Raw genomic sequence first — 14,523 nt, forward strand, 5'->3', positions numbered from 1 at the left:
AGATTTTAGAAGAATATCTCGGCTCTGTTGGCCCCTACAATGCAAGTGAATGGTGACCAGACCTTTTGAAGATCCAAAAATCACATAAATGCCACATAAAAGTAATCCATAAAACTCCGGTGGTTAAATCCATATCTTCAAAAGCGATATCATAGTGAGAAACTATGATCAATATTTAAGTCCTTTTTTACTATAAATCTCCACTTTCACTTTAAGACTGAAACATACTCTAGGTGGTATGTTATTAGTGTGAACTGTCCGCTTATCTTCAAGTAAACTACCGTTATGGCAGAGCAACGGTTTGATGAGAATATTGCTGAGCAAGTAAGGCAAAGTCAATATATTTATTGCAACTTATCTGAATAACACATCCAGTTTAGTAAAACGGACTTTTGAAATTACTCAATCGGCCCTTAAGTACTGAGGTTTGTTACCGCCACAGTAACGCAAGAAGGCATGCTGGTATGTTGCTAATAAATCCAAACGCTTGCATCTGCGTATACGTAATTGTGTGAAGTATGTTTCTGGCCATTACATAAATGAGCTAACAAAAAACATACCGCATTAGCATTTATTCATGTTGTTTAATTTTAATTTCTACATACTGTATACTAAAACCTTTTAAATATTAACATTTTTTGAACACAAACTATCAATGAACAATTGCATATTTACAAATTTACATTAACAACGATTAATAAACGCTGATTAAAAAAGATCATTGTTCCTTGTTAGATCATGATGTTATGCATTAAATAATATTAGCATATAGAAACTTATTGTGTTACCATCAAAATCAAATCAACAAAACCATCATGCCTGATAAATTTAATGGAAGCCCTTTGAAATATTATTCAACCATCAATTTCTCAAGCAGACTGTTAAATTTGCCAGAATAGCAGTGAAGCTATTTAATAATCATGTTGAATGAAAACAAAAAGTGTTTAATCTAACCTAAGCATCATTGTGTCATTCCACAGGAATAAGCTTTCCAATGAGTTTCTCATGGTTTTCTTCAAAATAAGAGGAAGTGCTACTTAATTTTTGATGAAAGCCTTCATAGATATTAAACAGGCTTGGGAAATGACATAAGTGAGTGAAATATCAAACAAGGCCATAACAAACATGGCTAAGCCTGTGGCTTCACAAATTCATGAATTTACTGATTCACAAGAGAGCTGACTGCGGGTGTTTCTGATTTCACAGGATAAAGGTGGTGAATTTGAGTGATGTTCGGTCATTAATCATTTCTGCAGAACAGTAGGAGGCAATGAAACACAGACCACAAGGCACGTTCAAGAGAAAGGACATCCCTTAAGAATGTCTCTCTCCACATGTGCTCAACTCCCTCCAGTTTTCCTTCATGCTTTTTATTAAGACACGTCAAGAAAAAAGAAAGTGCCTTAGATGCCTAAAAATGTAAGGAAATATGTCAGATAAATGTTTGAGCTTGTATAAAAGTCTCCATTTCACCACACAATGACAGAACAAAAAGGTAGGAGCCATGGTGCACTTCCAGAGTAAAAATCGCAGCACTCAATGTGAAGGCTGTAGGAAAGAAAGTCCTTCCAAAGAAACTCCAAGAACCATTTGCTTTAATTTCCTGCTACCAGAGCGTTTCCCTTTTTGATTTGTAACTAGTAGCACCTAATAAACATGCAAATAATAATTTCTAGAGCAAATAGTTTTCCAAAACAATTGTGGCAACATATGTGGACAACAGGATTAAGTTGTGAAATAAAAAGAAAAAATACACCAAGCTATAGAATGTTTTTTTTTTTTTTTTTTTTATCAAATTATTTATTATGTTTCCAGGAGTGTTGGTTATTCATGCTTTTGAGACATAACAAACATTACATCAGAAATTAGCATAATTAATTCTGATTCAAAGTAATGGCCAGCATGATCCAATCACTGCCAACCATGTTAAAATAAAATAATACATTATACATTTTGAATCTATATACTGATTACCATTGTCCCATGTCTACCAAACATTTTGAGTAGTCCAAACATCATCTGCAGCCTGAAACTTTTGATAGGAAGTTTGGATTGAATGGACCTATATATAGATATAGGATGCTCCCTTGCTCCCTGTTTAGTGAATGACTTGTTCGAAATGCACCTTATTTTAATCCTAACTCCATATAAAGCCTCTGAAAGCAACATATTTCAGCTTTATGATGAACCCATTGATTCTCAATGTGATAATGCACAGTAAACATAGGATTTCTAAGGAAAAGATGCAGTGTGGCGTTTCACGATAAATCGCTCAATTTTAAAATGGCGTATTGGATGATGTGACGAGGAGGAGGGCGTGGCCGGTGCTGAGTCACCTAATCAGCCGGGAGGGGGATAAAGACGAGCCGGGGAGAGACACATGCGGCCGCTGTGTGTGTGCACGCATCTGTGTGTTTTATGTTATGTTTCAGTTCTTTTACGTCATTAAAGTTATGTTGACTGTTCTGCCGGTTCTCGCCTCCTCCTTGCCCATCCTGAACCTGTTACACTGGTGCCAAAACCGGGGAAGGATGTGCTGTCGTGGAGTCCTTGCCTCTGCCATCCTCCAGGAGAGGAGCCGTGGCCGTCTGCCAGGGGACGGTGTCGCCACTGCCGGCCGCCGGGTGTTGGAGGAACCGCTGCATTTGCCAGGAAGGGGAGGAGCCATTCCATCTGCCAGATGTCGGAGAACTCGCTGCCGTCCACCAGGGGAGGAGCGGCTGTCGTCCGCCAGAGGGCGGAGTAGTTGCTGAGGAACAGGCGACGGTGTGGAGCGAGGTTTTTTTTCTCTCTCCTCTCTCTCTCTCTCTCTCTCTGTCTCTCCCCCTCACTCTTTCCCTCTCCCTCCCCTCAGGCTCCAGAGAGGTGAGGAAGACCTGCCGGCAGAAGGACGGCTGAAAGGGCAATACCTCCCCTCCAGGAGGAGGAGGAGCCGTTGCCGTCCGCCCGGGGGTGGAAGAGTGGCTGAGGACCAGTCGACAGCGTGTCCGGGGCTGGCGAGCCCGTCTCTTCTCTCTCTCTCTCTCTCTCTCTCTCTCTATCTCTATTCCCCCCGCCCCCACCTCTCCCTCGTCTTCATGTGTCGAAAGTTTACCCTTTACTGACAGCCTCGAGAGTCTCCTGAACTGAGATCAGTCGGTTTAAATGAAGCAAAAATACAATGTTCACGCATGTGTACGTGAGGTCACATGACGTTAAGCCACCTTTTTACTGTCTGTAATTTCTGGACAGTTCTGCTGCAGCTGTGAGCGCCTGCTCATAAAAGGTAAGAGCTATTGGGCTAAAAGGGGTTGCGGCCTGGTCTGCATCATATCATCATCATTGTCCACTTTTCAACCGTCGTTCTCAACTGTCCTATTGATTGAAGGCAAAAAAAATAAAAAAATAATATATAAACCAATTGCACAGGCAATTCTTGTAGTCTCGTAATTTTGCTACCGCATCTTATTGAGTACAAACACAGCATGAAACTCCTGATAATCTGTTAATGTCTTATCTGGTATTATCTTAATTGTGACTGTGTTTGCACCTTCATTTATCCTTCACTGCATATGCATTTTGCAACCACTAAAGTTCCAGTGCTTTATATGTTTATAACACACCTAAGATCATCTTCATTCAAGATGCTATTGTAAACAGTTCCTCAACACATGAGGGAGGAATATGTCTTCTAGAGTTGACAGTCCTTTGAGGGTTCTGCTGTAAGAGAAGAGCCAGAAAATTTACCAGAAAAGCAGCCAGCAAACCATAAGAAACTGATGAAACTGAAACTCATCCTCAAAACAAGGATGGAGTAAACCCCTGCCTTAAGCTTCATCTATACCAGCACCACATGAATCTTACATAGTGCACCTCCACCAAAAGAAAATGAGTGAAACCTCTCATGCATAAATATGGCAAGAACATACTCATCCATTTCACAGCTGTTCTTGGTTAGCGGTTTTCTTAGAATGTTTCACATGAACTCTCAGAGCAGTAAGAGCAAATGAACATGAATCATATTGTCTAAAACTAATCTAGACATGCCATTATATTTCCAGCCTCTGGAATACATTGTGTGTAGTTTGGGTAAATTAGGTAAACTAAACACAGATAAACTAAAGAATATTATTCAAAATCATCAAATTACGGCATCTACTCTTTTATGATGGGAGCATTTAGTTGCTTACTTGCGGTGTAGATGGCGTGCAAGTGTAACTGGACTTGGTAACCTACTGAAAAAACAGCTTAAACCAGCCTAAGATAATTTGTTTGTCTTGGCCGGTTTATGCTAGTTTTCAAGCCTGGCAAAACTGGTGCTCAGCTAATTAAGATGGTCGGCCGGCTGGTCTCCCAGTCTGAATCAATCTAACCAGGATAAGAGACCACCTTAGACCAGCATTCCAGCTTAAAATCATCCATCCACTCTCATATTATGGGAACATTGTAGTTTTGTTGCATCTCTTACCTGCTGTGTAGATGGGGTGCAAGAGGAACTGGCCTAGGTACCCCACTAAAAAAAAAACAGCTAAAACCAGCCTACCTAGTCCTCCAGCCTGGCCAAGCTGGTCTAGCTGATTCTCAACCAGGCTGACCAGCAAATAAGTGCCCAAAACCTCTCTAAAACCAGAAAACCAGAACAGCCTGATCAGCTAAGACCTGCAATCCAGCATTGGTTGGTTTAAGATGGAGGTTTTTTCATCTGGGTATGGACATCAAGAATATTAATCTGATCAGTTCCCCCTTGTCCATTAAATCACATTTAACAGGATGTAGTACGTAGACCGGAACTTACATCACCCTTGTTTCATCTTAAGTCTTTCCAAAAACGTCATTGACATATTGCTGAACATCTGAAAAGTTGATTAATCTCAGTCAAAACCTGAGGCTTCACACAGAGACATGCACTCCTCTCGCATTCGATACCCCACTGACAGCTGAAAACATTGCACACTCACCTTCACATGTGCACAGGCCACAAACTGCAATGTGGAACAAATTAAACTGGTGGAAAAAAAAAAAAAAAAAAATCATTTGGTTATGCAAGAGAAGGTGATGAGAGAAGAATTATATTTTTGAATGAACTAGTAAAGAGGTTGTATATTTTTGAAAGACATAAAATTGTAGAAACATTTCAGTAAAATGTAGATTTGCTTAGACGCAGTGGTGCCTGCAGCTGTACGCTGTGAGTACCATAAGTGCTTGCTTAAGGCTAATTCAGGCAATGTCCAGATCTTTTTGTCGCTTTCCTAACGGCATTGTTTTCAAAGTACATAGTATTGGAGAGCATTTTTGGTGGCATTCAAATGTGGATAAGGGCCGTAAACATTGCTAAATCCATGCGTTTTTTAATGGAAAACATATTTGTGTGGACGTGGCATCAAACTGTCCCAACATTTCAAAAATTCTAAAGTTTTGAAATTTCTCAAGGCAAGTGGATTTAGAATGTTGAGAAACATATGTCATTTTCACACTGCCCCAACAAACAAACTGATCCAACAAAACCCAACAACCACGTTTGTTGCAGTTTATTAAATGTTATACATTTAAATACCTTTTGACCATTATCTTAAGACCATCAAATGGGTCAGGTTTCTGTGCACATAAGATGAAATCCTGCAGCTTCTGATTGGTTTGCTTGTACAATACTTGCTGGCCTTCACTTTGAGCTTACAGCCAGACTGAAGGCGGCAAAGGAAGTAACTCTCACCGCCCACCGCAATTATCTCACGCTCTTTCTAATTGGACAGGAAACACAAGGCCATAATCAATTAGCAGTCTGCGGTGAGCTCAGGAGAAAGAGTCTGGCAAGGCTCTATGTGAAGACAAAATTTGGGGGCTTGTCCAGGATCAGACTAGTGTTAAGCTATAAAAACAGGAACAGTTATGAAATGGGGTCACCAGGGCCTTCCCAGTTGGTGGGTGTAAAGCCGGCCCGCAGAACAAATTGGAAAGCTGATTATTTGAGTCATGTTAGGAGGCCTGCATGCAGCAAAGTATTTTCAGGGTCAGGTAAAAAGGTCAACCACATGTTTAACTGCATCTGAAAAAGAAGTTACAGTGTTGACATTAAACCTTGTGAGGTAAATGTTTATAAGTAGCTGTAGAAGTAAATCTGGACAATTTTATAAATCAAAATGACATATTACATGAAGTGTTTAAATGAGGTGTTAATGCCGCAAATAATAACAAAAGCTTGAAATAGTCTGGTCAAAATGTGAATTTGGCTCACACTATAATTTTATTCAAATGCAAAACAATGTATGAGAGCTTCAGAAAGTACATTTGAAAATCAGATAATCCGTTCTACACACTAAGAGAAGTACTGTAAGGGATAAGACTGGTTTGAGAATTTAGAACATTTTAAGAAAAACAATCAAACAAAACATATCCAGTCCATTTTAAAAAAATAAATAAAATAGGCTTACTATAAGTATTTAGTGTTGTGATGTCATATCCAATACAGCTGAAGAGTATAATGCAAAACCGCATTTTTTATACCCTTCCACAAGATGGCAGCATTTCATTAGCTACAGTATACAGACAATGTGAGACTAAGCTTCATGTAAAGACACAGAATGAGACACCATAATTACTCTTGGTTTACTATGTAACAGAAACATTTTTATGAATATGAACTGACCCCAGAAGAATAAACAAAGGAGCTAAAACAGAAAAATATTTATTACATTTATTGTATTACATTTATTTATTACAAACAAAAATATTTAAGGATTCAGAGTGGGGTTTGCTTGTGCGAGTATCTTTGTTGATGTGCATATGCCTTGACAAAGCAAGCCAAATTTGCATTCAAAATTGCTTGTGGTCTTCACAGTATACCACAATACACTCATTAATGGGGCCTCATTTATAACACGAGTTGAACACATTTCTGCGTAAGTCATATATGAATGATTTACACAGAAATTTGTTCATTAATCCATTTGTACAATGTAAGCATGGCTTTTTAAATTCAATGTACACAAAAGTTTGCTTTGCTCATGTTTCATGAATAAGGACCAATATCTTTATCTGTCATTTATTTTAAATTGAAATGCTTGACCATGAACTGTTTGAAATGACCTTTGACATGCTGAACTGCTGTCTGTCTGTTTCCACAGGGCCGTATCCTGGTTGTCCATCTGTCATACTGCACTATTTAGTTGTACCGTAGTTTCAAGCTTGAAGTATCTGCCCGGTTAGAGCAGCGTTTCTGTCTCTAATGAGAGCGACCGTAATCTGAGCAAGTCTCTCCACAGACCTTTCCCACTGCTCTGGCACCTAAAAATAATATACACATACATAAACACACTGGAATATACAAACATATATTGATCAAAAACAAACAAATGTGAGTGGGTCTTGTGCTTTTCAGTTTTTTCCACTTCTTCGATGTAAAACGTATTCTCAGCATAAGCAGAGGTAACACTCTCTACAGTTTACAGGCTGTGATATTTGGCAAACCAAGAAAAAAAAAAAACATCAGCTCTTCTATTGTGCTTATATGGTTTCAAGTTTGTTTTCAGTTCTTTTGTCTAAAAGTTTGGGGTCTGTTCTCTAAATGGCCTGATGTCAAGGAGGCATTTATGCTTTACATCAGTGATTAATTGCCAGACAACTCAAAGTCTCTCCTGGTCTTCATATTTCCCTGGGAATGGAGTGAGTTCACATTTATAAACTGCATTAGACAGCAGAAATGACAAGATAAAGAGAAAAGCAGTGGCTCTCAACTAGCTGTGCTTCAAGACCCAGATTTTACATTGGACATCAAATGGCGACCCAACAAAGTTCCAAAATTGCTTATCGTACAAAAGTGATTTGCCTAATTTGGCTAGTTTCTACTAAGTAATGAATTTGCACCAAAAAAATGCAAATAAGATGTACTTATTCTGCTATGCTAACTATGAACAATTACATGGTTGGTCGCATTTCATTTTGCATTTTTCCTGCTGTCTGCAACCTTTTCAGAACAGTCCTATGATCCAATTTTTGGTTCACTACCAGTGTTGGGTGTAATTGATTACAAAGTAATTAGTTACTGTAATCAAATTATTTTTAGTCAAAAAAGTATTGTAACTCATTATATTTCAAATTCCTGTAAACAGGCTAGTTACTGACTTTCAATTAAGGTAATTACTTTTAGGTACATTATTGGGTTACACACATTTCTAAAATATCATCTATAATACATTTAAAATACAACTTCATATGTTCATATGTACGTCTATTTGTGTTTCTGTGACAGCTGAAGGGTGTATGACAATGAACTAGGAGGAAATACACTCGCCGAATACTTTATTTGGAACACTATGGTCCTAATAAAGTGCCCAACGTGTCTTCTGCTGTTGTAACTCATCCGCCTCAAGGTTCGACATGTGCATTCTGAGATGCTATTCTGCTCACTACAGTTGTACAGAGTGGTTATCTGAGTTACTGTAGCCTTTCTGTTTCAGTTACAGAAATAATCAAACCAACCCGTCTGGCACCAACAATCATGCCACGGTCGACATAACTGAGATCACATTTTCCCCCCATTCTGATGGATGATGTGAAAATAAAATGAAGCTCCTGACCCGTATCTACATGATATTATGAATTGCACTGCTGCCACACGATTAGAGTAATTTACCCAACACTGGTTGCGACCCACCAGTTGAGAACCACTGCTGTAGAAATAAGTACTTTTCAGCTGATGTTGGACCTAAATCTTGGTTTACTTTAATAACATATGGAGTATAAGTATGTTTCAGATTAAACAAAAAAAAAAAAAATGTCAATTGTTTCCCCTCTTCTCATGGGAGCTCTCCTCTACCACTCTTATATGCAATTTCTCAAATCCATGGATAAAAAGTTCTTAAACTTAAGATTCCTTGTGTCATGACACATATTTTCCATAAAAAAAACTCTACAGGATTCCATTTAAAAGATGGAGGATTAAATAAACCCAAATCTAGTGATTAAAGAAATTAAATTTGTGAAATGTCCAAAATCGTGATAAATTACTGTATTGCGGGGGCTCCTGAACTTCTGCAGCTCTACAATATGTAATGCAGGTTTTAATCTTCATTTAGCAACAATTTGGAAGATAAATGAACAAGAGGAGGAAAGAAGAGGAGGTTTCTTGTTTTTCCTTAAAATGTAATTGTCACTGTTCTCTTACTTAATTACGGGTGCAAAACTCTGAATGAAGAGCCAAAACATCTGTAAGTGGTCAAGAGAAATGACTATAACCTCTTTTACCTCTGAAATCCCCCTACCTTTCAGTTCTAATGTTCTAATGCTACTCCACAGATTTCGCACAGAATTAAAATACATCAAGTTTATGGCACAAATTCCTGTATCATCCAACTTTGTAATGGAGTCTAAAAGAATGAAGAATGACCTCTATGTATTTGTTTAGTCAGAAAATCAAGAACAAATGGGCTCAACCTTAATGCCACCCACATGTACTTCTCGGGTTAAAGGAAAATAGCACAATGTTTTTGGAATATTTACAAATGTAGAAAGACGAAAACCTTGCCTACTTGACCACAGCTAATGACAACACTACTCACGTGGCCTTTTGTGTTTTTGGTGTGACACGACAGCCCAACTGGGAAAATAATATATGAGCAACTCTTCTTTTTTCAACAAAAGATCCCCAAGGAGGATCAAAGTTTTAAGTCCGCAAAAACCTCACACTCCCATGTTTCCAATGAGTAGTAAGCTAGTGAAATATGAATCACATGCCATAAGAAAGCAGTGGATCAACAACTTATTTCCTGGCTGGGGCATATTCGGAGTTGTCATTTTCGAGCTACCACAACATTTAAAAAAATCACAGTGACACATGGGGGGAAAAAAAGATAATAATACCGTTCAGTCAACACAGTAAATGGACATTTACACTCTATTATCTCATTTATGAGTGTGCAGTGGTAATCAAACCCATACAAGGATGAAAAAGGAAAGATCAATCAATATACATAAAAATCTGGTTGACAAAAATGTAAATGGATTATTAGTTTAATGCAACAATACAATTGGATTATTCTTAAAGCTGTGTTGGTGCTTTTAGCAGACACTTTTTATCTAGAGGAACTACAAGTGGCACAATGGTGATACACAACTCATTTACATTTTCATTTAGTCATCTAGCAGATGCTTTAATCCAAAGTGACTTACAAACGATTACTTACAACCCCCTAGGGTTTGAACCTCCAAAACGTTGATTGTCATATAAGTGTGGAAAAAACTGTGATATTCACATGCCTACAGGTAAAAAAAAATTCTAATAAACACCCTCTGGTGTAATGACTCTGAGCTCAAGGCTAGTAATGGTTAAATGAATGGGGGGTGCCTGGTAACTCAGCGAGTACTGATGCTGAGTGAATCCAGCCAGGTCTCCTAAGCAACCAAATTGGCCCGGTTGCTAGGGAGGGTAGAGTCACATGGGGTAACCTCCTCGTGGTCACGATTAGTGGTTCTCACTCTCAATGGGGCGCATGGTAAGTTGTGTGTGGATCGCGGAGTATAGCATGAGCCTCCACATGCTATGAGTCTCTGCGGTGTCATGCACAGCGTGCCACATGACAAGATGCGTGGGCTGACAATCTCAGAAGCAACTGAGACTTGTCCTCTGCCACCCGGATTGAGGTGAGTAACTGCGCCACCATGAGGACCTAGTAAGCAGTGGGAATCGGGCATGCCAAATTAAGAAGGAAAGGGGATAACATTTTTTTTATTTTTTTTAAATGAATGGAAAACACAACCCCATTACCATCAGCACTTTCTTAAACGGTTTAAAAAGGGTATTATGTCAAAAAATATGCCCAACTTAAGCCGCACTTAATGTATGAATGTTATTGCATTAGATTGCAAAATATGTGGCATCTGCAAACAATTGATGCTAGACTTTTCTCTAGAACTAACTTGACCTTTCTGCAATTAGGCCTACTTTTAACCAACAGTTTCAAGGTCATTTTAGTGGAAACATGAAGTTCCTCTCAAAGAAGTCCAAATACTTAAGACCACAGAATATAAACTCACTGAGCTGCACTTAATTAGGAACACTTAATTAGGAACACTATGGTCCTAATAAAGTGCCCGATGAGGTCCTCTGTTTTTGTAGCCAATCCGTTTCAAGAGTCGATGTGTTGTGCATTCTGAGATGATATTCTGGTCACTAAAATTGTACAGAGTGGTTACCTGAGCCTTTCTGTCAGCTCAAACCAGTCTGGCCATTCTCCGTTGACCTCTCTCATCAACAAGGCTTTTCTGTCTGCAGAACTGCCACTCAATGGATGTGTTTTGGCACCATTCTGAGTAAACTCTTGAGACTGTTGTGTGTGAAAATCCCAGGTGATCAGCAGTTACAGAAATACTCAAACCAGCCCATCTGGCACCAACAATCATGCTACGGTCGAAATCACTGAGATCATATTTTTTCTCCATTCTGATGATTGATGTGAACATAAACTGAAGCTCTAGACCTGTATCTGAATGATTTTATGCATTGCACTGCTGCCACACGATTGGCTGATTAGATAATCGCATGAATAAGTAGGTGTACAGGTGTTTCTAATAAAGTGCTCAGGGAGTATATTTTGAGATGGCACAATGCAAATTAACACTTAAAAACGTGCTTTGTTTTGACAGAATTTTTTTAATCTTTTACATAAAAGTACCTTTTCAAAATGGAAAAGGCATCTGGTTCTTAGAGTGACCTGACACAGCTGCAGGGCACAGTTTATGTACATGACTGTCCCATTAATATGATGTCCCATTGTCATGCAAGGAAGTTGGTCGTTCAATCCAAAATTTATATTTCCTTACATTCTTTAGACATGGAAGTGTTGCAGTGTTGAAAAAGTTATGATTCTAAATTTAGATATGAAACCACAATGAATAAATCTAAGACGAACATAAAATAACTGATCCTTAATCAGTATATTTTTCCATAGTATTACATAATTTTTCCATTTCTTAGAGCAGAAGCTTTACTAATGACCTCTATTCTGCTTCATTGTCATGGCCAACACTTAAAAGCACACATGGAACAGGAAATTCGACTCTTGGAATTTTAATTTCTTCAAGTCTCTGTACAGTCAAATGGGATTGCTCGTCTTTTGTGACTTTGAGGATTTTCCATATAGTTTCAGTATCTTTTCCAGGCTTTTATGGGATGGATAAAACATTTGATGGGGCCCTAGGCCAGTGCAGTTCACTTCATAAAGGAAGTCAATGAGACTGGGATGCTGTTTATAACTCCACTAATTGCATGCTACAAAGAATTGAGTTTTTCTTCTAATCCAACAGATCAAAGTTCTATTAAAAGACAATAAAACACTCAGGGTTTAATTGTATCATATGAACCAGATTGACCTCTTTTGCTATCTTAATACTGATCTTACGACCTAAAATACAATAGATCAATTAGGTAATTCCAAAGAAATAAAGACAGAAATGGGAGAAAAAAGAAAAGTGGCTGTAACCTTACAGAAAGTGACTGTGTCCTTTGAATTAGTAATTTAATAGAAAGAAGAACATTTTGAATAGACAGATCAAATCTAAATAATGGACAGCTGACATGCACTCATTTTCTTTCCATTATAAAATTCCCTCTTTTCTTTTTCTTTTTTTTTTTTAATGATGGTCCCATTAGTGGAAAACAATTCCACTTACATCATTTGAAAACTCTTCAAATGATGTAAAACAGACAAACTTATTTTAACCTGAAATGGGCAGAAGTAATTAAGTTCTCTCTATGTTGGCCTCGAGTTCCCCCGATTTGATGAAGTTTTCAGGTTTTAAAAAAAAAATAATAATAATAATAATTTCTTAGCTCTTTAGCATTCCAATATGTTTCAGGAATAATTTATTTTACATGGTAAATAATCTATTACAGAGAAAAAGAAAAAAAAAGATCAAAGAGCATGAACTCTTTTTGTTGCTTTTCATTACAGCATATTACAGATCGAAGTAATTTATTTCACGGAACATCACTGTATAATTATTTTAATAGTAATCCCAGCATGATTTTAGATTGTTCCAAAGGGCATCTTGTATTCTTCAAATGGAAGCAAGAAAATCTGACCTATTCTACAAAGGAGTGAACACGTTCAATGTCACAAATTCGCTTACATTTAATTATTCACCTAGATATAGTGCAGAATCTTAAATATGTTTTACTACTTTTACATCATAACCTTTCATTTGACATTTTTAACATACTAAAACTTTGTTTACTTACAGGTTTAAATTAGATTTTCAATTTGTACTCAGACTTTTGAACCCCATTGTTTATCTACTGTGGTATAAACAGTTCATCTGTACTGGTATATTGTTATAACACCCAGCCCTAATTTTCTTGCACTTTTTTTCTCAATTAAGAAAACTGACTCTTGAGGTAGAAATATGACAGTTAGTGTAGCAGCCGACCACACTATGAGCCCTGCACAAACTGTCCTTGAGAATACCACAGCAGCAATCAACATTTCCAACAACCGCACACTGGTGGGCCCTTTCAAGACAGGGCCTCAGCAATTAGGAATTTAACAATGACAATTTGCACCCTTCAGTCTCGTTCTTTCCAGGCAGTTACTGAGTTCTCTGCTACTCATTCCCAACAGGCCTGCCAGCATCTCTGCTATAATGGTCAATGTAAAAAGCTTCAAACCACTGGATGCCAGTTGAAACAGAAAGAAACATTTTTCACAGCATTGAAGCCAGGTCAATACACCTACTAGACTTTTACTGCCGACACTTTCAGCCAAAGTGAATTTTTTAAGTAGTAAATTTTCAATAAGTAATAGAACTTTTCAGTCATGACATCAATTTGTAATTCAGCCAGGAAGGCTAACTTGCCATGGTTCCCTCTGGAATTTCTAATGGGTTTTTAGAATACTGATTTCTGGCATAGGAGTAAAATAAGGTCTGTTTTTAAAATTATTTTGAGACTTTTGCATTTTGTTCTATAATTTATATTCAAACATGAATTTTGAAATGATAGTGTGCTTTAAAAACGTACATTTCGAACACATGGTTGACAAATCAGACAACTGTTGCAGTTATTATGTAGCAACTTACATTTTTAAAAGCACATAGCGGTTTCAAATTTCACGTTTGAGGTATGAACGTTTGAAATTTAAGTTGTATATCAAAACACAAAAGTCTTTTCATGTAATGTTAACCACAGACTTTATTTTACTCATGTATAGGAAACCGCTATTTAAAAAAACAATTATAAATTCAAGAGAAATCCCATGGCTTAAAAATGTTAATTCACTTCCAGGTTGTAAGACTACAAACAAAACAATTCTTAATAGAGTGCAACAGTCTGGTTCCAAAAGTAAAAGTCCCATTCATTCTTTCCATAGTGGAAATTATTTAAAAACCTTTAAAGACAGACCTACTTTAAGCTCAGAGGTTGTTATTCGATGGTACACTCACTGAGCACTTTATTAGGAACACCTGTACACCTACTTATTTATGTGATTATATAATCAGCCAATTGTGTGGCAGCAGTGCAGTACATAAAATCATGCATCTACAGGTCAGGAGCTT

General features: G+C 37.7%; 1 protein-coding gene across 3 annotated transcripts in view; it reads right to left on the minus strand.

Annotated features, from left to right (window-relative positions):
- Positions 1-6,184: 6,184 nt before the first annotated feature.
- Positions 6,185-14,523, minus strand: part of LOC127421871 (D-ribitol-5-phosphate cytidylyltransferase-like) — a 43,710-nt gene continuing 35,371 nt past the window's right edge. For all 3 annotated transcript variants that reach the window (XM_051665056.1, XM_051665055.1, XM_051665057.1), the window contains one exon: positions 6,185-7,260. In XM_051665056.1, the coding sequence (XP_051521016.1) occupies positions 7,156-7,260 (105 nt within the window). In that variant the 3' untranslated portion in view covers positions 6,185-7,155. The remainder of the gene's footprint in view (positions 7,261-14,523) is intronic.

This window comes from Myxocyprinus asiaticus, chromosome 31 (assembly GCF_019703515.2).
Source record: "Myxocyprinus asiaticus isolate MX2 ecotype Aquarium Trade chromosome 31, UBuf_Myxa_2, whole genome shotgun sequence".
NCBI lineage: Eukaryota > Metazoa > Chordata > Actinopteri > Cypriniformes > Catostomidae > Myxocyprinus > Myxocyprinus asiaticus.